At 47.4% G+C, this 25,979-nt stretch overlaps 1 protein-coding gene across 3 annotated transcripts in view; it reads left to right on the top strand.

Moving 5' to 3' along the window:
- IARS2 (isoleucyl-tRNA synthetase 2, mitochondrial) overlaps window positions 1–25,979 on the top strand; it is a 75,475-nt gene that overhangs the window by 21,922 nt on the left and 27,574 nt on the right. For all 3 annotated transcript variants that reach the window (XM_073556796.1, XM_073556797.1, XM_073556798.1), the window contains exons 13-15: window positions 18,769–18,871; window positions 19,108–19,204; window positions 20,291–20,399. In XM_073556796.1, coding sequence (XP_073412897.1) covers window positions 18,769–18,871; window positions 19,108–19,204; window positions 20,291–20,399 — 309 coding nt within the window. The remainder of the gene's footprint in view (window positions 1–18,768; window positions 18,872–19,107; window positions 19,205–20,290; window positions 20,400–25,979) is intronic.

Below are 25,979 nucleotides of genomic sequence, written 5' to 3'. Positions count from 1 at the left end.
CTTCCAATTGGGAGGTCGACTTCTTTTCTTCAGCGACGTCTGGCTCGCCTCAGTAGAGGACGCTTGGGTCAGAGAGGTTGTATCAACAGGATACAAAATAGAGTTCATTTCTCTTCCACGGGATCGCTTCTTCCAATCCCGTCCGCCGAGGGATCCGGCCTTGGTCCCGGGGTTCTGTTCGGCCATCGCCTCTCTTCTCAGTTCCGGGGTGATTGTGCCCGTTCCCGAATCGGAACGCTTCACAGGGTTTTATTCAAACCTGTTTGTGGTGCCGAAAAAGGACGGGGCAGTTCGGCCCATTTTGGATCTCAAGTTACTCAACAAGAGAGTTCGCCTTCGCCACTTCCGGATGGAGTCTGTACGCTCGGTAATTGCTTCCATGGAGGAGCAGGAATTCATGGGTTCCATAGACATCCAAGATGCCTATCTACATGTGCCCATATTTCCCGGACATCAGAAGTTCCTGCGGTTTGCGATTCACCACGAACATTACCAGTTCGTAGCGCTTCCTTTCGGGCTCGCCACCGCTCCCAGAGTCTTCACGAAGATTATGGCGGCGTTGATGGCCTTGTTGAGGATCAGAGGTCTCGTTCTTTTTCCGTACCTCGACGATATCCTGATCAAGGCTCCCTCCTTTCAACAGGCCCGCCTAAGTGTGGCGATCGTTCAAGACACCCTGTCCAGTTTTGGGTGGATCATCAACCGGAAAAAGTCCTGTCTGGTCCCTACTCAACGCCTTGTGTTTCTGGGCCTTCTGTTCGACACTCGTCGGTCAAGGGTATTTCTCCCACAAGACAAGATCCTTTCCCTGCAGCAGGGCGTGCGATCATTACAGATCACACGATTTCCATCCCTCAGGACAGCCATGAGGGTCCTGGGGAAGATGGTGGCGGCGATAGAGGCAGTTCCCTTTGCCCAATTTCACGCCAGGCCACTCCAGCAGGCCATTTTGTCCAGGTGGAACAGGTCGGCTCTGTCTCTGGATCGTCCGGTTCGCCTTTCATCCCGGATCAAGCAGTCTCTCAACTGGTGGTTGACGTCTCCCCTCATTCTCTTGGGGCGGTCTTTTCTTCCCGTTCACTGGCAGATTGTCACTACGGACGCCAGCCTCATCGGCTGGGGTGCAGTGTTCCGCAATCACACTGTTCAGGGTCGATGGCCGACTCAGGAATCAGCTCTGCAGATCAATGTCCTAGAGATACGAGCGATCCATCTAGCTCTCGTCCACTGGGAAAGGCGCCTCAAGGGCCTGCCTGTCAGGATTCAGACAGACAATGCCACAGCGGTGGCGTATATCAACCGCCAAGGGGGGACACGGAGTGTCTCAGCTCTGGCGGAAGTGTCCAGAATTCTTCAATGGGCAGAGACCTTTGTTCCAACGATTTCCGCGGTTCACATTCCCGGCGTGGACAACTGGGCCGCCGATTTCCTCAGCCGCGAGGGTCTCGCGGCAGGGGAATGGTCCCTACATCCGGAGGTGTTTCATCTGCTCTGCCGTCGGTGGGGAACTCCGGATGTAGACCTCATGGCATCTCGCCTCAACAGGAAAGTCCCACAATTCGTGTCCAGGTCTCGGGACCCTCTGGCAGTGGGCGCCGACGCTCTGGCCGTCCCTTGGTCACAGTTCGAGCTCCCCTACCTGTTCCCTCCTCTGCCTCTTCTTCCCAAGTTGTTGAAGAAAATCAAAGCAGAGGGGATTCCAGTCGCCCCGAATTGGCCCAGAAGGTCTTGGTTCGCGGACATTGTCAACCTTCTCGCGGACGCCCCCTGGAAGCTTCCCGACAGGGCAAATCTGCTGTCTCAAGGCCCGATTTGCCACCCCAATTCTCGGTCGCTCAATTTAACGGCGTGGCTGTTGAGACCGAGGTTTTGAGACGGGCAGGATTCTCTGATCGGGTGATTCATACCATGATCCGCGCCAGAAAGCCGCCTTCTTCGAAGATCTATTACCGTACTTGGAAAGCCTATTTCTCCTGGTGTGAGACCAATGACATCGCGCCCTTGGTTTTTTCGCTCCCTTCTATTCTGGCGTTTCTGCAGGCAGGGCTGGATGCGGGGCTTGCTCTCAGTTCCTTGAAGGGTCAAGTTTCGGCACTGTCCATTTTATTTCAGAAAACGCTGGCCTCCCGGCCCCAGGTCAAAACCTTCCTCCAGGGTGTGGCTCACACGGTTCCTCTGTACCGAGCGCCCGTGGATCCTTGGGATCTTAATTTGGTTCTTCAGGTTCTGCAGGGTCCTCCTTTTGAACCTCTCAGGGACGTTTCCCTTTCCCTCCTTTCTTGGAAAGTGGCCTTTCTGGTGGCCATTACCTCCATCCGGCGCGTGTCGGAATTAGCAGCACTTTCTTGCCACTCTCCTTTTTTGGTCCTTCATCAGGACAAGGTAGTTCTGCGGCCTCCGCCCTCTTTTCTTCCGAAGGTGGTATCTTCGTTTCACCTCAATGAGGACATTGTTCTGCCATCCTTCTGCCCGAGCCCAGCTCACCCTCGGGAGCGGTCCTTGAACAAGCTGGACCTAGTCAGGGCATTGAGAGTCTATCTAGCCCGGACGACTTCCTTGCGGAAGTCAGACTCTCTGTTCATCATTCCTGACGGGGCGAGGAAAGGTCACCCAGCCTCAAAGGCCACTATTGCGCGCTGGATCAGATCGGCAATTTTGGAGGCATACCGGGTCAAGCATCGAGTGGCCCCTCCAGGGGTCAGAGCGCACTCTACCCGGGCGGTGGGTGCCTCCTGGGCGGTGCGCCACAGAGCTTCCGCGCTGCAGCTTTGCAAGGCTGCAACGTGGTCATCGGTTCACACCTTTGTGAAATTCTACAGGGTCCACACCTACGCTTCGGCGGACGCCAGCCTAGGTAGATGGATTCTGCAGGCTGCGGTGGTGAGTCCACTGGCCTGATGGAAGTTTGTTTCCCACCCCAGGGACTGCTTTGGGACGTCCCATGGTCTCTGTGTCCCCCAATAAGGCGAACGAGAAAACAGGATTTTTTGGGTTGCTTACCGTAAAATCTGTTTCTCGGAGCCTTCATTGGGGGACACAGCACCCTCCCATGTTCTACAACTCCTGTTCTTATGTTTGTCGGTTTGTTACAGTTGAGTTGTTTGTTCTGTTCTCAATCTATTCTGTTACTTCTCCTACTGCTTTCTGACTAACTGAGGAACTTCCTGCCGGTCGGTGGGGTGTATACGGCGGAGGAGGGGCTAACCTTTTTTTGTGCATAGTGTCAGCCTCCTAGTGGCAGCAGCATACACCCATGGTCTCTGTGTCCCCCAATGAAGGCTCCGAGAAACAGATTTTACGGTAAGCAACCCAAAAAATCCTGTTTTTGCATATTGAAGTCTGCTTTATGTGGAAGAGGAAAATCTGAAGGGGTGTCACTCTATGATAACAACAACTTATTTGTACAACTTATTAATTGAGATTTGTCACCATGTTTCACAAGGTTTGCCCGGTCTAACTGGCAGCTACAGCTTGTACTGAGCAGTGCGAGATCTCAAAAGCAGCAGGGAGGAGGGACACTGAAGACGTGTTAATTATGCTAGGTGGGTGTAGGTTCAGCAGCAGAGAGCAGGCACACTGAGTAACTGTCAATAAGTCTAGGTGGGCGGATAGTCAACAGCAGGGAGGAGGGACTCTGAGAAGCTGTGAGTCACGCTAAGTGGGTGATAATTCAGCAGCAGGAATGAGGGACGCTCAAATATCTGTCCATCAGGCTAATTGGGCGGAGATTCAGCAACAGTAGAGAGGGGAGGGACACTGAGGAGCAGTCAGTCAAGCTACGTGGATGAAGATTAATTAGCAGGGAGGAGGGTCTATGAGGAGCAGTCAGTCAGGCTAGGTGGATGGAGATTAATTAGCAGGGAGGAGGATCTCTGAGGAACGGTCATTCAGGTTTTGTAGACGTCATATATAGTTATAAAGGACTTTCAAATGCGTACATATAACCCTTAAAATTAATATTTATTAGTATGTATTAAAAACACCTAGAAAAAACCCTTAGTGCACAACAGTAATGCAAAAAAATCACAGGAGGTCTGGAACAACCAGACCAGTGGCCTAGGAAGCCCTGAGATATACGCTATAAACTCCCCTCAGAAGATCGTAGAGGACTGTCTAGTATAGGTCTCGTCAGTATCATTTGTCTAACCAGGGACATACAGGAAACTTAACTTGATTAAGTCCTTCTTGGAATTGGGATTAATTGACTATGTCATGAAACATGCAAAAAGAGGAGACATATTAAGTGTCGATGTATTGGCTTTATAGATTAGTATGGTTTGATTATCTCAGACCTCTGACACTTTGGTCTGGTTATCCCAGACCTTCTGTATTTTTTTTTTTTTTTTTTTTGTATTGTTGTGCAGTAAAAAAAAAATGTCTGTTTTTTTTAATATCTACTAATAAATATGAATTTTAAGGGTTATATGTATGCATTTGAGTGGTCAGTCAAGCTAGGTGGATGGCGATTGTGTTTAAATAATAATTAAAAATTAATAAACTGCCAGGCTGACATTTTCACAGTAAGTACACCAGCCTCATCAGGAAATGTTTAATATCATATTCTGCATGTATTGTGAAATGTGGTGACAGATTACCGTATTTGTGTGCTGCTGTGCTATAGAGTAGGGGGAGACGGCTCTGGCATGGTGTCAGGGGGCTGGGGTGGGCTGGCTGCGGGCTGCAGAGACAGCGGGAGGTCACACTCATTAGGCTCATGTAATATTCACTGCACCCGCTGTCCATCACCTCGGTGCTGAAGCCGCGCCGAGTTGGTAGACAGGGGAGCGGTGCATATTGCATGTGCCTTCACTCTCCCCGCCCCGTCACTATATTCACCTTCCAATGATGGCTCCTGCTCACAGCTCCCCTGTGGCTCTTCCTGTGCCTGTGCTGACATTCTCCTCCTGCAAGGGCGCACAACAGGAGCTGCTCCTTAAGGCAGTTCATGGCAGCTTTAGGACCTTCCGTCACGTGACCAATAGCACCTGCGGTCACGTGACTCCCAGTGTGCACTGCGAGTCACGTGACCGCAGTCCTATTGGTCACGTGACGGAAGGTCCTGAAGCTACCATGAACTGCCTTAATGAGCAGCTCCTGCCACGCGCCCTTGCAGGAGGAGGATGTCGGCACAGACACAGGAAGAGCCACAGGGGAGCTGGGAGGAGGAGCCATCATCAGAAGGTGAGTTAACTGTTTGTTATTTTATCATGTGCTTGCCAGCAGGGGGGGAAATATAGGGACGAGGGCCATGTGTGACAGCAGGGGGGAATATAGCGACAGGGGGCCATGTGTGCCAGTAGGGGGGAATATAGGTACGGGGGGCCGTGTGCATGCCAGCAGGGGGAATATAGGGACGGGGCCATGTGTGACAGCAGGGGGGAATATAGGGACGGGGGCCATGTGTGACAGCAGGGGGGCATATAGGGTCGGGGGGGCCATGTGTGCCAGCAGGGGGGAATATAGGGACGGGGGACAATATGTGCCAGCAGGGGGGGAATATATGGACGGGGGGCGTGTGAATGCCAACAGGGGGGAATATAGGGACGCAGGGGCCGTGTGCATACCAGCAGGGAGGCATATAGAGGGGGACCATGTGCGTGCCAGCAAGGGGACGTATAGAGAGAGGGGGGCATAGAGTGACCAGGGGGGCCATATCCAAGATGGGATGGGGGGGGCTATGTGCCAGCACAAGGGGGCAATGTGCCAGGATGGGGGTTATATAGATACCAGGATGAGGGACGTATACAGTATGTGATTTGAAAGACTGACATTGGTATTATAAGACACACCTCCTTTTAACATAAAAAATTGGTCTTTTTCCTCACCAAATTTGGGGGTGCGTCTTATAATCAGGTGCATCTTATAAAGCGAAAACCTTTAATGAAATATAAGCTGATTCATATTTACATCTAATGTAGTTTATATTTATAACATATTACAGGATGAAGTTTTGGCAAGTTTTGTTTCCCTTTAATAAGAAAAATATTTTAGAAAAAAATAAAAAATAAAAGGGGATAACATTGATGATTTATGAAAATGTATAATGTCATCGCGGCTGTTTGGCGTTTTTCATCTGTCTCCTGGTTCCTCAGCCCCATGAGCTTTGTGCTGAATTGGAGTGATATATTCCTATCGCTGTTCCTGTGTAGCACGTGTGTAATCCCCCCGTGAGTCTCATGTCTCAGTCCCACCCGATTGTTTCCATACCTGTAATAGAGAGGAGTGGCAGTGCAGGTGCTCGGCCTCCATGCCATTCATCCCCTATTTGTCTGTGGCATGTCGGACCCCCACTTGTCTACAGATTAGAGAATTTGCCCGATTACACTGATTTGCGACTGTCTATTTTTCCTTATTCTCTATTATGGCCATTTAAGAGACTAAAGTAGGGATCTCAGTGGGAAGGGGATTGCTGTTGGCCAGGGCCCAGCATGTGCAGGATTTTATGACTTCCGATAGGGTCAGGCCTTATTTGCTGTCAGCATTGGTTTCACAGATTTGGGTCGAAACAAAGTTTTATGCAAATATAGATGTTATATCAGCGGCGAAGTGCGTGAGGACTAACTGGGTGAGAGGTGCTGGTAAAAATGGATCCTCAATCTCCAGATTGGAAATATGCAGTAACCTGCAGTATGTCTGTTGCCCCGTGTGTAACCTGATAGCTCAGTAATGGATATTGCAATGCCAGAGGCGCGCAACAGAGCAGAAAGGGCAAAACTGGAGCCCGGTAGAACAAAGTAGGCTACCTTTTACAGAAAATGTCAGTAAGAGTTGATTGCTAAATTGATGGATCTTTATACCCTATGGCTTCACACCACTATGTGGATCTCAATGGGAAGATGAAGGCGCTCCTAATTAAGGGATTATCTCACAAAAATCATTTTATCACCTTTCCACAAGATAGGAGACATGTAGGGGGTCCAGATTTTCACAAATACCGAGAACAAGGGGTCCTAAAATCTTGTGTAAATGGAATGGTTGTGCTCGAGCATCTCCATTCACTTCTACAGGAGCGGTAGTGGCATGCAAGACCACTGCTGCCATAGACGGGGAACAGGGATGTACAGGGAAAGGCAGTGATCGGTCGGAGAGGTGATAGCCTGAAGACAGGTTCCTGTTCTCTCCCAGCTTGGGCTCCCTGCAGGCTGTACAGTAACAAGCTGATACCTGTACATACAGAGTCATTCATTTGTGGGACACCGGACCCTCAATTTCTTGATGGGTGAGGTTGATGTAACATGATGAGACCCTGTGGGTAGATAAGAGGTTTAAGTAAAAAAAAAAACAATTAAATCCATAGAATTTTGTTTTATATTTTCACTTTTTGAAGTGCACCCCGATGGGGGTCTTTACTTGCGCCATCACTCCACTGTCCTCAGAAGTTCTGTCTGGCCATTTGAGTCCAATGGGAAACTGTTCTGTCCTATAAATCTCTTCTCTGGGTAATAGAAGGGGGTCCCGAGTGATGATCCCCCCCCTCTGCAACAGCCATATTCCCTATTAAGGCCATTTTGTGCAGGGAATTTCCTTATGGAGCTCCTCTTTAAGAGTAGAGATCATCCAGGAGTATTCACTAATCGCTTAATAAGCTGCTATCACGTCTAAGGTTTCTGCAGAAGCAAAACCGTGCGCCTTGAATAAATCATTAACCCTTTCTTTTAGGGCTCATTCAAACATCTGAGACCGGACCGCTAATGCACGGACTGGCTGTGCATCTCCCGACCCAGAGCGTGACCGCTCCATGTATTTCAAAGGGGCTGTCCCGGTCAGGTCGGGAGACCCCCGCGGTCAGTCCGTACGTTAACATCCCATCTCAGACAGATTTAAACGGACGTCTGAATGAGCCCTTATCGTTTCTTTGTGGAATATGCTTTCTCATTTAGCATCACTAAACATGCTGGGAAATACTTCTGTTTCTTGGAGCCTCCTCTGATCGTTAATGTAATAGTTTCTCAGTCTCATGGCCCAAATAATTAATGCACAGGAATGAGTTTAGTGCAAATGACCAATATCAATATTTGCAATACTTAGAAAAAAACTTTTTGCAGATAGCGCCCCCTGCTGGCAGTGATAAAGAAGTGTGGTAGTGGTGACCTGGGACTATCAACTGTGATACATGGGGGGAAATGGAAGATTTATGTTCATTTCCACCTACAGCGCCACCACAGGAGAAAAGAATTATTACACATACGTGCCAGGTCCCCGCGTACCTTTGGCAGATCTTCAGTCCCCATTCATCTCTGGTCGGTATATACTGGGGTGATGTACTGTAAAGAAATATACACTTAAGCATATGCTTCCAAGTTTTTATTCGAAAATCCCCCGGAAACATTGCAATTAAGTACGTAGCATGAGATGAGCGTAACCAGTACTGCAGCCTACAGTAGTCTGAAATCCACCCTCTGTTTTCATTATGCTGATTTTGTTCCTCCCCCTTGCTTTACACTGCAGCTCAGCTTTTTCACATTTGCTGCTTTGCATAAGCATTGGTTCAAATAAGGGCCAGAGTTTTGATCATATGATACCAGTCTACAAATGTAGGTGCAACATTTGGGGGGACAGCATTCATTCACATTTGGGAGTGGGGGGGTAAGAAAAGTGTTATTCTATATCTGTAATGAGGGAGAGCGACATCAGGAATAAATGTCAGACTTTTATAGTTATCTCTCTTCTTATGGACCCTGTAGTAAGCTTCACAGAAACCTTTCTTCATGGCATCTCCCCCCTCATAGCAGACACAGCCTGGTACTATTATCTTTTCTTATGTTAAGGTGGGACAGGAGCTTTTCCTCATGTTATCACCCCCTTTTGTCAACTTTAGTCGGTAAGGAATGAGACAAGTTAATATTAAATCACCCCCTGCCCTTAGTTAGGACATTTATACTCTCCATGGCTCAGACTTTACCATCATCCACATTGCAGAGATATTTTGGTGTGAACTCTGCACAATGCAAACTTTTATTTCTTAGTAGTCGTTTTTGTGTGTTGGTTTTTGCACGGAACAGACATTTTTTTTCGGCAGAAAAGAATATTTTAAGGCTTTTATTTTTTATGCAAATAAAACAAAACTTTAAATTTTGCTATAAAGTTACATGATACTAAAGAGCTAGTTTGCACTTTTATAATGTACTCAGTTTTCTTTTTAGTAAGGAGAAGACTGTCGCAGCGACTGGAGAATTTGCATTGCACTAGATGAACACTTTATGCCAGAATATATAACTCGTAAATATAAAAAATATTAATAGATAATTCCTGGCATACTATACACTGTCACCTGCACATTTACTAATATTCCTACTAAGTAGGAATGCAATATTCTATAGTGTAGTACTATAGCTTATTAATTACTGATAATTATTGGGGTCCGGCTCTCTGGAGCGGCGCTCGTGCTTTGTACTGTCATAAACGATATGCAATAAGTAATAATTAGGAAATATTGTTGTAAATATGCCATATAAACACTGTACATAATTGCATTTATTATGGCTAGATCCCCAGGTTGTAGAGCGGAGGACAGTAATCAGAATTTTGGCCTACAGAAATGACAGACACATATGTAACCCAAGTGGCTGTCAATTCATAGGTCATCTTTCTGGTTACCCCATCATCCCAGGCGCCGATAGCGAGTTTCCTCTCTTGTAATTGAGTCCTAAATTGAGGATTGTTGCATGCCGCAGCCCCTCCGGCTGTTGTGAAAACTACAACCCCCAGCGAGCTACGTCCTTTAATGGGGTTTACTCTCCCAATCCAGAAGCCGGTAGGACGCCCCTTTTGTAGTCCCGGTGCGTCCAGGAGATCCATGAGACGATGACGACCAGCAAGTGCCCATCAAAAGTAACAGCATCTCCACTGGAAACCAGAGCAGTCCACATGGAGTTGCTGTTACACCTGATACACACTACAGTCCGCTCCCACTGCGTAGCCGGCGGGTTCCCATCGCCTTTTGTCCTTGTTGACACACCTGTAAAACGAGATCAATAGAGAAAACTTCAGATCTGGCGGCCGGTAAGTCACACCTTAAGCACCATAGGGTTAATAACTGCAAACACCGCGCCAACACCCCTGTCTCGTCGGGTTGGAAGGGTTAAGCGTCCGTCGCTCGCCGAGTTTACGCTTCAGCCCCAGGGACGCCAATGTCTTATGCATCCAGCAAATCTTAAGTGTTAACCCCCGGCTTGCTGTTCTTGGAGGTATTGATCACCGGTGGGGGTCCGAAACATGTCTGAACTCCCTATAAATGATCCAATTGGAGAACGTCACACTCGACCTCTCCCAGAAGCGAAATGGCCGATAACAGGAAATAATAGCTTGTGTTCGACTGTCCCGGGAACTAAGGTAAGATAGTGTTCCTTTACGTTCGTAGCATTGTAATATTACTTGTTGGATGGGAAGGAAACATTTACATTCGCTGTGGCTGATAACAGAGAACAATCTGAGCACTTCTGATAAGATAAAGAAACATTTGTTTTGCAATGGCTGATAACAGGGAACAATAGACTGCAATTAAGGTCAGACTGAGCTTACGACCTGAGACGTGTATGTAATATAATAGTCGTCAGTTTCCTACCTGAGACGCCGGAGAAGAGCTGAGCGCTCTGCATTCCTTCTCGACACCATGACACTGAACACCAGGAACTGTCTCTTCCCTCGTGATTGCCTAGCAATCACTATAACTCTGCCTCCAGCCCGATAACCCTCGTCTTCATCAATATCCCAGCGATTGGCTGCTGTCACAGAAGCGTCTATCCACACAGTGCAGGGAGACGGCAGATTGACACGTAAACCCTGGCTGATAGGTTTTATATGCTCAGGGCAAAGTTTTACAAGGGCCCTTATCACAGTCGCCTTCATGGACTCTGATACTGAACAGAGGAGCTGGCAGATTCCAGCCTGATAAGTTCCAGGAAAGGATTTTATACATTATATATCTAAGTATATACATTACATTTCTTTTTTTTTTTTTTTACCTGTCAGTTTTTTTGTGTTTTTTTTTTTTTTTTTTATCTTAATGGAAGGCTGGCAACAGAGAGGAGTATTAAATAATTCAGGGCACTAAGTATACCGGCTGCATTAGATGGGGAGGCAGAGATCAGACACAATCTGGATTATTGATCAGGTCATGACGAAAAATTTCTCCAAGTCAGACGTCATATTTATTTGTACACGATCAGTCATATAATTAAAACCAACAGACAAAAAAACTTGACCCGTCAAGGAAGAAACTCCATATAATTCTGAAAGTGTCCTGTGTTATCTGACAGCAGATGTACGATTTGTGGGGGTCCGACTTCCTGGACTGTCAACAATTGCAAGAACGGCGGTACTCTCAAAGTTTCCCTGTGTGAATAAGGCATTAGCGTGTGCCGTGAAAGTGGTCGCACATGCTGAATATCCTTTCGTTCTTTGGGGGACTTTTAAGCAGGGCTGTGGAGTCGGTAAGCCAAACCTGCGACTCCGACTCCTCAATTTCCCTTACACCGACTCCAACTCCGACTCCACGACTCAGACTCCGACTCCCACACATATTGCTTATATTTAAGTGAAAAATTTATTGTAGTACAATGTGAACCTCAGACATTTAATCATTTTTATGATCCAATAATCAAGATATTTAGATAGAACAGAATATATATTGGTGTACTACCCGGTTTTCATTCTTTTTGGTACAGATACGATATGGATAGACAGATATGGATAAATGGATAGATAGAGCAGATTTCTAATCTGCTTTGGCTATTGAAAACATTATCTATGAGCTCAAAAACCTTTCAGGTGATGCGGTTTTTTAAAAAGACGATCAGCTTTTGCAGCTGAAAAATGTATCCTCAAAAAACACAGGAAAAACGCTGTGTGTGAATGTAGCCTTAGATCAGGAATAGAACAGCCATTTATAGGACATTTCATAACTTTCCCAAACTCCTATGAAAAAATATTCAGCACATTCTGCATTGAATTACTGTACCCAATTTATTATATATTTTAGGAGTCGGTCCATTTTATACCGACTCCGACTCCACCAAAATGAGCACCGACTCCACGACTCCGACTCCACAGCCCTGCTTTTAAGACCTTCATCAGGATCCTCAACCTCCAGCAATAATATATTTATCCATTATACTATGGATTGGTGATCATTGTTGTTCATGGGTTAACCCCGTATAAGTGGGGAGTTGGCAGGTCTCCACGTATCAGATGTGGATCAATAAGAGACGTTGATCGTGTATAGTATATTTACAGCTTAAAGGATAGCGGGTTTATAAGGTGGCACCCTTAATTTACGACAACTTTGAATTAAGAAAAGCACATAAAGAAGAAACCAATATGGCTGCCTCGGATCATAGTGACTAGCTATGCAGTGACCCAGTGTTTGTCACTCTGTCTGCTCAGGAATTGGCAGATCAATCTGCCCATCTGAATGAGGCCTTCCAAGGATGATGTGATCCAGTCTGCAGAGCCCATTAATGATGCAGGAGTCTCATAATGCCAGAACATCTGCTGAATATCCTCCGTATCGCTATCTCCTCCTATACAGCCAGCGGTCTATAGCCTGCGGTGTGTGTATATATACACAGACGTATGTACACGTACATCGAGCCAGCTGCCTTGCACATTACATCTGACTTCTTGCATTGATGCATATACATATGACATTTAGTTATGCAAATTCATATTTAAAATTGAGATTTTTTTGAAAGAGAAACATCTCTTGCTACGTGGAAACCATCAAAAAGCTGTTGATGGAGGATATGCTATGCGTGTCAAGTGTCTGCATATAGTAACCTGAGTGCCCAAGGGTGGATTCACACACAACATATTTCACATTTTTTAATATGTTTTATCCTTTTGCTTTAATTATTTTTTTTAAGATGAATATATTTTCTACATACCCAGCGGTTTTATTTTTTGCGCTTTTTTTCTCGCGTTAGATCGCAGTGCAGTATCACGTATAATGTATTTTCATGTGCTTGGATGTAAAAAACGTATATACGTCGCATGCAGCGATGATATAGTCATTGTGACTAACGGGTGTCCTAATTTTTGACACTTATTACAAATTGTGTAGTGTTTTTTTTTTTATCCCCCACCTTTCGCAAAGTGAGATTGCGGGTGCTACCCTCAAAAAAATTAGCTCCTCTGCCAAATCTCATGTAAGATCGCTTTGCAAGACCTTGGTGTTTGGTCTAGCGTAATGGTTATTTTAAAATCTGTTTTGTTTTTTTTTTTGTTTTTTTTTTGGCGCTGTAGTTCTTTATATGTATTTGGCTGTTTTAATTCAGATATGAGATCATAAATAGTGCAGGATATAAGGAAGGCAAATTCACTTTTAGGCTGCCATAACATTGGCCAAACTTCCAGGAACGTCCGACAACCTAATGTGTATGAGGACCCCTGACTCCCTCCACAGATAATGGCACATTATATTGCTCTTTTTTATCAGCCATTTTGCTCACCATGAGAACCTTTATTCAATGACTGACAGTGAAGTCCAGGAAAATCCCTGCCCCTCCTGGTCAGTACCTTGTCACATATCTCGTGCTGAGACGTTTACATCCCTTTATATCTAAATATACATACACTAGCCAAAAATCAGTGACTGAATGCTCATAGGAGTGCTCTTTTGCAGTTGTCGGCCGCATATAGTCGATCGGTGCCCCTTACTGGCCTGAAAGTGGACCATGTAGTAGGGCCCTTAAGCTCATTTTTTAATATCCCTTTAAAGATATCCTTTCACTGGATTTTTTTTTTTTTAAGCTGAGCACCTCCTCCAAATTGCTGCTGTTTTGTCGATTCTGACGCAGTTTTTCTTTTTCTTCTGTGCCCCTCCGTCCCAAAGTTATGCCCCCTGGAAATATAGGTGCAAATTTCACCCTTTAACCAACTGGGCGTGTATTAGAAAACTTCTCTGGGTACTTGCTTTTTCTCTCCTGATGCTGGCCAATCAAAACACTGCAAGACCCACAAAGAAGTCTTGTTGTATACTCCCAGTTGGCTGAAGAGGGAAATATGCACTAATATTTTTAGGGGGCATAACTTTGGAACGAAGGGGCACAGAAGAAAAAGGAAAACAGTTTCGGAATCAGCGGAGCATCGGTAATTAGAGGAGGTACTCGGTCTAAATTTAAAAAATCCAGTGAAAGGACCTGTTAAAGCCACAGATGGAGAAAGGAGAGTTCCCAGTTCAATTCTAATAAGAGGCTGAACCAGTTTGTGCACTTTAGTGGTGTAAAAGTGCAAGAATGTGCTGAGATGTCTGCGCACCACCAGCACTGTTGTGTTTGGGTGCGGCGGGTCAGAAAAGAACCAATGTATATATTATACAGTGTGTATCCATGTATGCGTAATAAAAATATATATATATATATATATATATATATATATATATATATATATATATATATATATATATCTCACACACACACACACACACACACGTGTGGTGTGTGTGTGTATATGTATATATATATATATATATATATATATATATGTGTATATATATAATTTATTTTTTACTTTATACTGGCCAGACGGGCTACTAAAAAGAACAGACATTTGGCCTCCTCTGGGCCAATGTCACCCTATGGGCACGTACATCACAAAGATAATGGGAATATTGCCTTATATGCGGTTAATGATTACACGTTTGCAAACATTTCTGAAAGTATGAGACATAGTGGATGAATTACAAGACATTGCGTGGGACAGTCCGGCGTGATAAGGTTGAGTATGGTCCCGTTAATGGTTAATAAAAGGGGCAGGATAGGAGAGTGTTACTAAAAGTCACAAGACTGTGATTTTGTGTCATGAATTACTTCTTCTGGTACAGTTAGTTCCCTCACATTAGTCTCCCCGTGGAGCACACAAACTAATGTCATTATCACTGGGAACGATTTTATGTGAAGGTGAAAAGCCTTTCACTAGGCCTCAAGGAGAACAGGCAGTTGTCCATAGCAACCAATCAGATCCCCTCTTTCATTGTAAAATGGCCACTGTGAAAATGAAAGAGTGAATGTGATTGGTTGCTAGTTTCTCTAGCTTTCGTATACATAAGACCTAGTGTGTTTGTGGTGTGTGCTATGGGAAGCAATAGATTTGTTTCAAAATGTGCGTCATTTTCGGGGTTTTTTTTGGGGTGGGGCACAAACTGGTTTGCAATAATTCAGATATCGGAAGCTTAACCCCTTACCTGTCGCAGTCAGTAGTAACAGCGGCATTTGAGGTTACTCCCTCCATCGACCTACTTGCCTCACCGTATTGCAGTATATTATGTGAGCGCATGGCGTGTTAAGTTTTAAAAAAAAAAAAAAAAAAAAAAAAAAAAAATGTAAAAAACAAGTGGTAATAACTACAGCTCCTGCAACAGATGGATAACACTGCTTGGTAAATGTAGGCCTCAGGGTGTGTGCATTCTTCTCGGAAACTCGCCCAAAAAACGCTAACAAAAGCTTAAAAGAAGGAACATGTGTACAGCCATGTAAAACCTACTCGCTGTTCACATGTTCAGTTTTTTTCAGCATCCTTTAACTGTAAAGTATTCAGACCCCTTTAAATGTTTCACTCTTTGTTTCATTGCAGCCATTTGGTAAATTTAAAAAGTTCCTTTTTTTTTCTCATTAATGTGCACTCTGCACCCCATCTTGACTGAAAAAAAAAAACAAAAATGGAGAAATTTTTGGAAATTTATAAAAAAAAAAAAATGAAATATCCCATGGTCATAAGTATTCAGGCCCTTTGCTCAGACACTCATATGTAAGTCACATGCTGTCCATTTCCTTTTGATCCTCCTTGAGATGGTTCTACTCCTTCATTGGAGTCCAGCTGTGTGTAATTAAACTGATAGGACTTGATTTGTAAAGGCACACACCTGTCTATATAAGACCTCACAGTGCACGTCAGACCAAATGAGAATCATGAGGTCAAAGGAACTGGCCAAGGTGCTCAGAGACAGAATTGTGGCAAGGCACAGATCTGGCCAAGGTTGCAAAAATATTTTTTTGCAGCTCTCAAGGTTCCAAGAGCACAGTGGCCTCCATAATCCTTAAAAGTACCCACTGTATGTTCTTTTATTTATAAAAAAAAAAAAAGAGGGAGATCACCGTTCTTTTTTGCGTTTTTAGAAGCTTTCTGGTGGATTTCTGGTGGTCTAAAGGGTAAGAGAGAGCCAAAGGACATTTAAAGCCCTCATACACAATAGACTAATGTTAGCCGAACCCGCTAATATGGGTAGGCTTGGCTGACAGTCTAATGTGTTTGGAGGTCTCCCAACACTCCTCGACCGACGATGTTGGAGAAGATGAGGGTCAGGCCTGTCTAATTTGTTGATCCTATTGTTCTCCGTTAACTTATCCGCAGCCAGAGAAGTCTATCAACCACTCTCTACTAGTGGGCACTGGAGCGCTCTTCTGGATGGCACAGCGCCGCTCTACTAGAGGGCACAGGAGAGCAATGCTAATGTCAATATCGACCCTTCAGAGAGCTCTCCATCCCAGAAATGGAGCTCTCTGGATCCCTAAAGGACGCTGTGTTCTGCAAGTTGAGTTCTATTTTTCAGTGGTGCTCCAATCGCTTTATGGCCGGGTTCGTTTCTATTTGTCATTGTCACTAGAAAAGAACCTTTGACAGATCAAGGAGCATAGAAATATCTCCAGATAGCACAAAGCAAACAGCAGCGTAATACACCCCTGCAAGTGACTGCCTGATGATCTGGTAACAGGGCGAAGGGTCAATCACCCGGCAGTGAGGAGGAGCCAGAGGAACGACACCAAGCACCGAGTAGAATGGAGAGCCCAACCCGCCTGTGTAGTTTTGACAATGTTGTATTTTAATGGTAATTTCTTGAATTTTGGCACCTAAAGGCCTCTGCAGACCTGAAATGGTGCCTGAAAATAATCTTAAGGGAGGTTCAGAAATCCACAAGATGCTCCATCATTTTGGAGAACTGGTTTGGATTCAGGTAGGGAATCGTGGGATTTTTTTAAATTAAGAAAAAAAACAAAACAAACAGGGTAATAAATATTAAAATGCTTTTCTGTTATAAACAGGAAAAAAGGGGTCGTTTTATATGAATCCCAGTCTTTTGCTATATATATAATATATATAGCTGTGTGTGTGTGTGTGTGTGTGTATATGTATGACGCCACGTCCACTCCCCATAGCCCCGCTCACTGGTGAGTGGAAAGCGGGGTTGTAGTGGGAAAGAGTGGGACATGGATGGAGAGCGAGGCTGCAGAGGGAGAGCAGGACGGTGGGTGGAGAAGTGGGACTGCGGAAGGACAGAGCCTGGATGGTGGGTAAAGAGTGGGGGTGTTAAGGGAAAGAGCGGGATGCAGGTGGAGAGCTGGGCTGCTGAGGGAGAGAGCGGGACAGCCAGTGGACTGCCAGGGGCTGCAGAGGGAGAGAGCCGGACTGTGGAGAGAGAATGCGGGACGGCAATTGGAGAGTGGGACTGCGGAAGGAGAGAGCGTGACGGTGGATGGAGAGCTGGGTTGCGGAGGCAGACAGCGGGGCTGCTGAGGGAGAGAGCGGAATGGCTAGTGGAGACAGAGGCTGCGAAGGGAGAGAGCGGGACGATGGATGGAGAGCAGGGCTGCTGAGGGGGGATGGGGGGTGACCTGGGCCTCGGAGGGAGAGAGCGACTCTAGAGTGGGGCAGCGGAGGTAGACAGCGGGACGCAGTTAGTTACTATGCACGGGCAACGCCGGGCTCTTCAGCTAGTTGTTAATAAACATGTAATGTCTTTAAAAATTAATGATGGAAAAATATTGACCAGCTAAAGTAGACATATGGTACATTACAGTATTACTTCTATGTTACATTATCCATCCTGGACGTAGAGGATTTTTAAAAAAAGGGCAAGTTTTTCCAAACTTTATGTAAATTTCCTATTTTTTTTTATTTATACTTTATATAAAACTCTTGACTGAAACATGAAATACAATCTGTCACAAAAACCAGTCTCTGAATCGCTTTAAAAAAATATAGTGACGCGTGTCATAAAAAATAAAATGGGTCTGTGTCCTGAAGTCTTGCTCTTGGCATACGTCTCACATGTTAGAAGCCTATAGGCGCATTACAGTATAAAAATATGGTGTCTGTGTATTTTATAGTCCCAGAATTGTTTTAAAGGCGCTGTCCCAAATTGCACTGCTGCAAAGCAAAGACCTCCTAGTGTGGCCATTGGTGCCATAGGTCTGCTGCTATCTAGACACAGCGAATGAATTATTTTTCAGTGCTCTTTAAGGCTATGTGCACACGGTGCGGATCCTTACGCTGATTTTTCCACGCGGATTTTACTAAATCCGCAGGTCAAATGACCTGAATTTTTCCTGCGGATTTAATGCATTTTTTGTACCGTTTTTGTGCGGTTTTCCACCTGCGGATTTGTAGAATGAAGCAGGTGGAAAACTACAGCAAAACCGCACAAAAGAAGTGACATGCTGCTTTTATTCCGCACGAAATCCGCGTGGTAAAATCCGCAGCATGTGCACAGCTGTGTTTTTTTTTTTTACATAGGCTATAATGGTACTGTACATCACCTGCAGTTCTGTGCACATAGCCTAAAGGGAAATGTAGAATTACATGGCGCTATGCATGAAATGAAACATACATTGGTGGTGCTACTAGGAGGACCATCGTGGTATTACAGTCTCGAGGTGCAGTAAATAGGTCACTTAGCTGACATTATACAGTTTAGCTTGTTACCTATGCTTTATATTTGCTGCATAAATTGGGGTCTGACATCCATCCCCGTTGTTCCTCTGCTCTCTCCTCCAGGCACACTGTTGGTCACATCATTAAACTGGTGGAGCAGCATGGCAGCGACGTGTGGTGGACGCATCCGCTAGAAGAACTGCTTCCTAAATCCGTGCTTCAGCAGGTACCTACATACACTCCATACGTCACACAGGGCACAACCCGGGCCCTTCTTCATAAATGGTATTGAGCTTGCGGCATGAGGCACCCTTGTGGCATGAGCCGCAGGCCCTATTGTAATAGGTCCCATGGGTCAGACAATGGCAACTCCTGGAAATAATAATGGAGCATAGATCCCAACTACATAAAAATTACTCACTGGAATTATAACATGTAATAAAAGGTTTTCTGTTTTGCCAGGCTGCCAGCGGTGCCAACGCACTTGATTTTGAGCCGGGACGAGATGTTTTGGACATCTGGTTTGACAGTGGAACATCATGGGCTCACGTTCTGGAAGGTACGAGCTTTCTTACTTAGGACATGTTTGGTTATGTTTGGAGTGTCCACCAGGAGCTTTCCCAGCGTTTACACCAAACATAAAGTAAAAACTACATGTGGACGTACCGTTACAAATTCAGCAGTACTCTTATTACAGCAGTCATGTCCAAAACTAAAAGCCCCGGTATCTTTTATCTTTGGGGGGTCTCCAACTTCCAGCTGTTACAAAAGTGCAACTCCCATCATTCCGATTGTAGATGAGTGGCATTTGCTTCTATGACAGTGGCCTCCGGCTCTCAGGATATGATGGCAGTTGTTGACCACAGCCATACATTATGTAGATTACATTACCTATGTAGTCGCTGCATAATCTATTTCTACACCATAGAAGTGAAGTATTGGGCTTAAAGGGCGTTTTCCCTCCTTACAGAGAACAGGACAATTTACTCATTCTCTATATGGGAGATCAGACGTATGGTGTCCCGCCAATGGGATTTATGGAAACCACCAGTATCCATCCCGCGTCTCTGCACTTATACCGCTGGCAGATTGGATCGTCGGCAAACATTGTTACGTAGTTTGCTTAAGTTTTAACAGGGCAATCGCTGCTTTACAACGCCCGTATCTGCTGACATGTTACTGCGGAGCCTCTGATTTAAAGCAAATAACGACTGTAGATATCACACGAGATCTGCGATCCCGTCCTGTGTGCTCTGCGTCCAACTACAGGGCTCAGCCGAGACACGCTGCACCACCACACAGACGGAGCAAATGAAGGGATGAAAAGTGGCGCGTTTTTCTAATATGCTTTATGCAGATCTCTGCTTGCTGTCAGTGAATGGGACCCTTCATTACTCTGTCCTTGAAATGTGGAGAACATGACCGCACGGTGCTGGAGAGCCGCTTTACCGTGTACCTGTGTGGTCAAGTGGAAAATCCTAATCTGTCTGGTTCTGCCATGGCTGGTTGGGTATTACAGGAATGATGAGCTGTGATGGCGGGGGGCAGGGGCATCCATTTATGGCCATACACCTCGGTCAGCCCAGATGTTACGAGGGGGATTGCACACGTTACAATCTGCCATTTGTCATCCCATCATATGTAGATGCGGAGCAGCGAGCCGACGTGTACTTGGAGGGGAAGGATCAGCTTGGGGGATGGTTCCAGTCCTCGCTTCTCACCAGCGTGGCCTCCAGGAATAAAGCTCCTTACAAGTAAGTTCTAAGAATTCGGTTACTTACATTAAAAAAAGTTATCCTAAAATCCATTCATTTTTGCCACACTGGCACCTCCCTTGTGACTAATGCTAAAATAAACTGACCATCGTCTGCTTTACTTGGCTCCTTCCTAATAAAGCAATATGGGTGGTCCGTGCACGTCACACCATGCGACCAATGGTGCTCTCTGGGAACCAGTTCCTAGAAGCATCATTCATCTGTACACCCCAAATACAAGCATCAGTCATCTGTACACCCCGAATACAAGCAATACGGCCACACTTTCTTACACATGGACGTTTGGGAGAGGCCTGGAGAGGATGGAGTGCTGAACTCTAAAGCGAGAGGACCATATTACGCACACAGCTCCTCTAAAAAAAAAAAAATTGGTGGATGTGGCCAACTTTTATTTCTCGTTCGCCTTATTGGGGGACACAGAGACCAAGGGTGTATGCTGCTGCCACTAGGAGGCTGACACTATGCACAAAAAAAAAGGTTAGCTCCTCCTCCGCAGTGTACACCCCACCGACCGGCAGGGAATTCCTCAGTTTAGCTTAGTGTCAGTAGGAGGTGGACACGGGTCTTTCATTAGACCCTTATCTACCTCAAGGTGCGTCGTTCCTTTTCAGGTTCCGGAGGGATACAGTGTGAAGAGTCACAGCTGTACTCCCACAAAGAGACTGAGTACGGCGTGTACTGCCACCCCGTATCCTCATAGGTCTCTACAGCAGGACCAAGAGCTCAGCACGGATGCGTGCCAGCGATCCAGATGGTCCTCGCTCCCCGTCTCCCACCCACTCGCCCACCAGAGCCTGTCGGTCTGGATGAGACGCGGACACTACAAAAGACAGACAGCGTGGGATATTGAGGTACCTTTATTGAATGCCAGACGGAGGTAAGTATGGGGGCCGAGTCACGTCCTCCTCATCCCTAGATGGGCATCTCGGCGGCTCCAATCTTATTCTAAGCGGCCACTGCGGCCGCCGCAATTACTCCTGGCCCTGGCGTCAGAAGGGGCCTTGCCCGGCGTTTTACCCCCGCCTTCAGTCCTGGGCCCAGCATATAGCAGCGGCGTTCTGCAGAGCGGTTGCCGCGGCAGCGCTGCGGGACCTCCGCGCAGCCCCGCGCTGACAGGCGGCCGCCGCTATTAATTTAGACCCCGGCTTCATTTCGGGCCTTCCTCTGCGTCGCGGCCACGCCCCCCGCCCCTTTCTTCTAAGCGGGCTTCTCTCCCGCCTGTTCCAGGTCCTCCCACCGCCCCCAGCCTATTCTTGGCCAGCGGGTGGTGCCTCTTTCAGCCTGGCAGTTAGCGCCGCCCTTCTTCTTCCCCTGGAAGCGCGCGTTTTTCCCATTCCTCTCAGGCGGTTGCCATCTTCCCAGCCTGTCAGCCGGACGCCGTTCTGTCAGCCGGATTTCGCTCTGACCTGCAGCTGCAGACAAGCCGGATAGCATTGTCTCTGGGGACACCGGACTGTGAGTAGCGCTGCATCTGCAGACTGACACCCTCCTCTGCCTTCTGTCCCCCAACCTTCCGGCACTACCTCAGTTATCACTATGTCTAACTCTAAATCTGATCGTACCCGCTCTACGGCTCCCCCCTGCACTCTAGTAAAGTACTTTGCGTGCTCTTCTTGCAATCGAAAACTTCCCTCAGGTCAGTCCACTCCCCTCTGCTTGGACTGTAGCAATCCAATTCAGCCTGACGCCGCCCATGAGCCATCTATGGCCCCAGGTGAGAGTGAACCCCCCCCATGCCTGGCTGGGCTTCATCTCTTCCTCAATCAGTGGCAGACCTCACCAGGGTGTCTCAGTCCCTAGTAGCCGCTCTGGATAAGTTGCCCATGGACACTTCTGCAGGGTCCAGCAGGTCTCAAGAGATTCCTTCTGAGTCAGCCAGCGTTAGTCGCAAAAGACCCAGGCAGGATTTCCAGCCAGAATCCTCTCCTCGTCCCATCTCACCGCATAGTCCGTCTCAGCAGCCTCCTTCCCGGGCCTCCTCTCCCGAGTCAGGTGAAGCGTTTTCGGACAGGTCTTCTGAGGGGATTTTAGAGCTGGATTCGGACCAGGATGCGAACATGAATGTTACGGTGCAGAACCTCATTGCAGCGATTCACCAGACCTTCGAGATTGCTGACCCCCCTGCGAAAGCCTCAGATCAGGAGGTTTCGTTCAGACGGGCGGAAACACCCTCCAGGGTATTTCCTTTCCATTCCGAGTTTGGAAAGATTTTTACCAGGGAAAGAGAAGATCCGACCAGACGCTTTCAAAGAGGAAAGCGTCTCGGCGTACTGTACCCGTTTGCTAAAGAGCTCACGGACAACTGGGCTGCTTCTCCCTCGGTGGACCCGCCCATGTCCAGACTTTCTAATAACACGGTTCTCCCGCTTTCAGGCGTGGCGGCTCTAAAGGATTCTAATGATAGGATTATAGAATCCCTAGCTAAGTCCGCCTTCGAAGCGGCTTCAGCGGCGGTATGTCCAAGCTTTGCTTCATCTTGGGAAGCAAAAGCCATAGCTACTTGGGCAGAGGATCTTCATCAGGGCATCCTAGATAAAGCGCAACCAGAGCGATTGGCCGATCTCGCCAATCAGATTTCCCATGCGGGGGATTATCTGCTTTCTGCTTCTTTGGATGCCGCATCCTGCGCGGTTCAGGCATCAAGCAACGTTGTGGCAATCCGACGTACAATTTGGCTCAAGGCCTGACAGGCGGACTTGTCTTCTAAGAAGTCTCTTACTAATGCCTTTTCAGGGAGTACGCCTCTTTGGATCCCAATTGGACCAGATTATTAAGGACGCCACCGGAGGCACGAGTTCCCTTCTCCCTCAGTCTAAGCCTCGCAGACCTCCACTAAGGCGTCAGTTTCGACCCTTTCGGGCTTTCCGCCGTTTCAATACGGCGGAGAACTCATCCAACCAACAAAGACCGCAGGCGCGCCAAGATAGAAAGTTTCCTTCAGACCCACTCCTTCCTGGCGATCCCACTCTTCCCAGGGCAGACCATCCAGATCCAGGTCTGGACGGTCTACATCTGCATGACTATCGTCGGACTCCCGAGGGTCCCTTCCGATTTGGGAGGTCGACTTTTCTCTTCAGGGATGTTTGGCTGGCCTCAGTAGAGGACGCTTGGGTCAGGGAGGTTGTATCGTCAGGATACAAGAGAGTTCGTTTCTCTTCCACCGAATCGTTTCTTCGAATCCCGTCCTCCAAGGGATCCAGCCTTGATCCCGGGGTTCTTTACGGCCATCACCTCTCTCCTCAGTTCCGGGGTGATTGTGCCCGTTCCCGACTCGGAGCGGTTCACAGGATTTTATTCGAACCTTTTTGTGGTGCCGAAAAAAGGCAGGGCGGTCCGACCCATCTTGGATCTCAAGCTTCTCAACAAGAGAGTACGCCTTCGCCACTTCCGGATGGAGTCAGTTCGTTCGGTAATCGCTTCCATGGAGGAGCAGGAATTCATGTGTTCAATAGACATCCAAGATGCCTATCTACACGTGCCCATATACTCCGGACATCAGAAGTTCCTGCGTTTTGCGATACACCAGGATCATTACCAGTTCGTCGCGCTCCCCTTCGGTCTCGCCACCGCTCCCAGAGTCTTCACGAAGATCAGGCTGCGCTGATGGCCTTGTTGAGGATCAGAGGTCTCGTTCTTTTTCCGTACCTTGACGATATTCTGATCAAAGCTTCCTCTTTTCAACAGGCTAGCCTAAGTTTGACGATCGTCCTAGACACCCTTTCCAATTTCGGGTGGATCGTCAACGGGAAAAAGTCTTGTCTGATTCCTTCTCAACGTCTTGTGTTTCTGGGCCTACTGTTCGACACTCGTTGGTCAAGGATCTTTCTCCCACGAGAGAAGATTCTTTCCCTGCAGCAAGATGTTCGATCGCTGCAGACCACACGATTTCCGTCTGTCCGAACAGCTATGAGGGTCCTGGGAAAGATGGTGGTGGCGATAGAGGCAGTTCCCTTTGCCCAATTTCACGCCAGACCTCTCCAGCACGCCATTCTGTCGAGGTGGAACAGGTTGGCTCTGTCCCTGGATCGCCCTGTACGTCTTTCATGCCGGGTCAAGCGGTCACTCAACTGGTGGTTGACGTCACCTCTTATCCACTTGGGTCGGTCTTTTCTTCCCATTCACTGGCAGATTGTAACAACGGATGCCAGCCTCCTCGGCTGGGGTGCAGTGTTCCGCCATCACACTGTTCAGGGTCGTTGGTCGACTCAGGAATCAGCTCTGCCGATCAACGTCCTAGAGATACGAGCGATCCATCTGGCTCTCGTCCACTGGGAAAGGCTCCTCAGGGGCCTGCCTGTCCGGATTCAGACAGACAATGCCACAGCGGTGGCATATGTCAACCGCCAAGGAGGGACACGGAGTGTCTCAGCCCTGGCAGAATTGTCCAAGATCCTTCAGTGGGCAGAGATTTCGGTACCGACAATCTCCGCGGTACACATTCCCGGCGTAGACAACTGGGCCGCCGACTTTCTCAGCCGCGAGGGTCTCGCGGCAGGAGAGTGCTGCCTACATCCGGAGGTTTTTCTTCAGCTCTGCAGTCGTTGGGGAACCCCGGACGTAGATCTGCTAGCTTCTCGCCTCAACAGGAAGGTCCCACAGTTTGTATCCAGAGCTCGAGATCCTCTCGCAGTGGGCGCCGACGCTCTGGCCATTCCTTGGTCACAGTTCGAGCTCCCCTACCTGTTTCCTCCCCTGCCTCTTCTTCCCAAGCTGTTGAAGATCAAAGCAGAAGGAATTCCAGTCATTCTCATCGCCCCAAATTGGCCCAGAAGGTCTTGGTTCGCGGACATTGTCAACCTTCTCGCGGACGCCCCCTGGAGGCTTCCAGACAGGGCAGATGTGCTGTCTGAAGGTCCGATTTGCCACCCCAATTCTCGGCCGCTCAATTAAACGACGTGGCTGTTGAGACCGAGGTTTTGAAACGAGCAGGATTCTCCGGTCGAGCCATCATCTTCCAAAATTTACTACCGTACTTGGAAGGCCTATTTCACTTGGTGTGAGGCCAATAACATCGCGCCTATGTGCTTTTCGCTCCCTTTCGTTCTGGCGTTTCTTCCGGCAGGGCTGGATGCGGGGCTTGCTCTCAGTTCCTTGAAGGGTCACGTTTCGGCGCTGTCCATTTTATTTCAGAAGACTTTGGCCTCCCGCCCTCAGGTCAAAACCTTTCTTCAGGGCGTGGCTCACACGGCTCCTCCGTATCGAGCGCCCGTGGATCCATGGGATCTTAATCTGGTTCTTGACGTTCTGCAAGGTTCTCCCTTTGAACCTTCTCTCCTGGAAGGTAGCCTTTCTGGTGGCCATCACCTCCATCCGGCGCGTGTCGGAATTGGCGTCTCTTTCTTGCCGCTCTCCTTTCCTGGTACTTCACCAGGACAAGGTAGTTCTGCAGCATCCGCCCTCTTTTCTTCCGAAGGTGGTGTCCTCCTTTCACCTCAATGAGGATATTGTTCTGCCGTCCTTCTGTCCGAGTCCAACTCGCCCTCGGGAGCGGTCCCTGAACAAGCTGGATCTGGTCAGGGCGATGAGAGTCTATCTGTCTAGGACGTCTTCCTTGCGAAA

This window comes from Dendrobates tinctorius, unplaced genomic scaffold (genome assembly GCF_039654945.1).
Source record: "Dendrobates tinctorius isolate UK_male_01 unplaced genomic scaffold, ASM3965494v1 ptg000239l, whole genome shotgun sequence".
In the NCBI taxonomy this organism is placed as follows: domain Eukaryota; kingdom Metazoa; phylum Chordata; class Amphibia; order Anura; family Dendrobatidae; genus Dendrobates; species Dendrobates tinctorius.
This window is presented reverse-complemented; position numbering and strand designations above follow the sequence as displayed.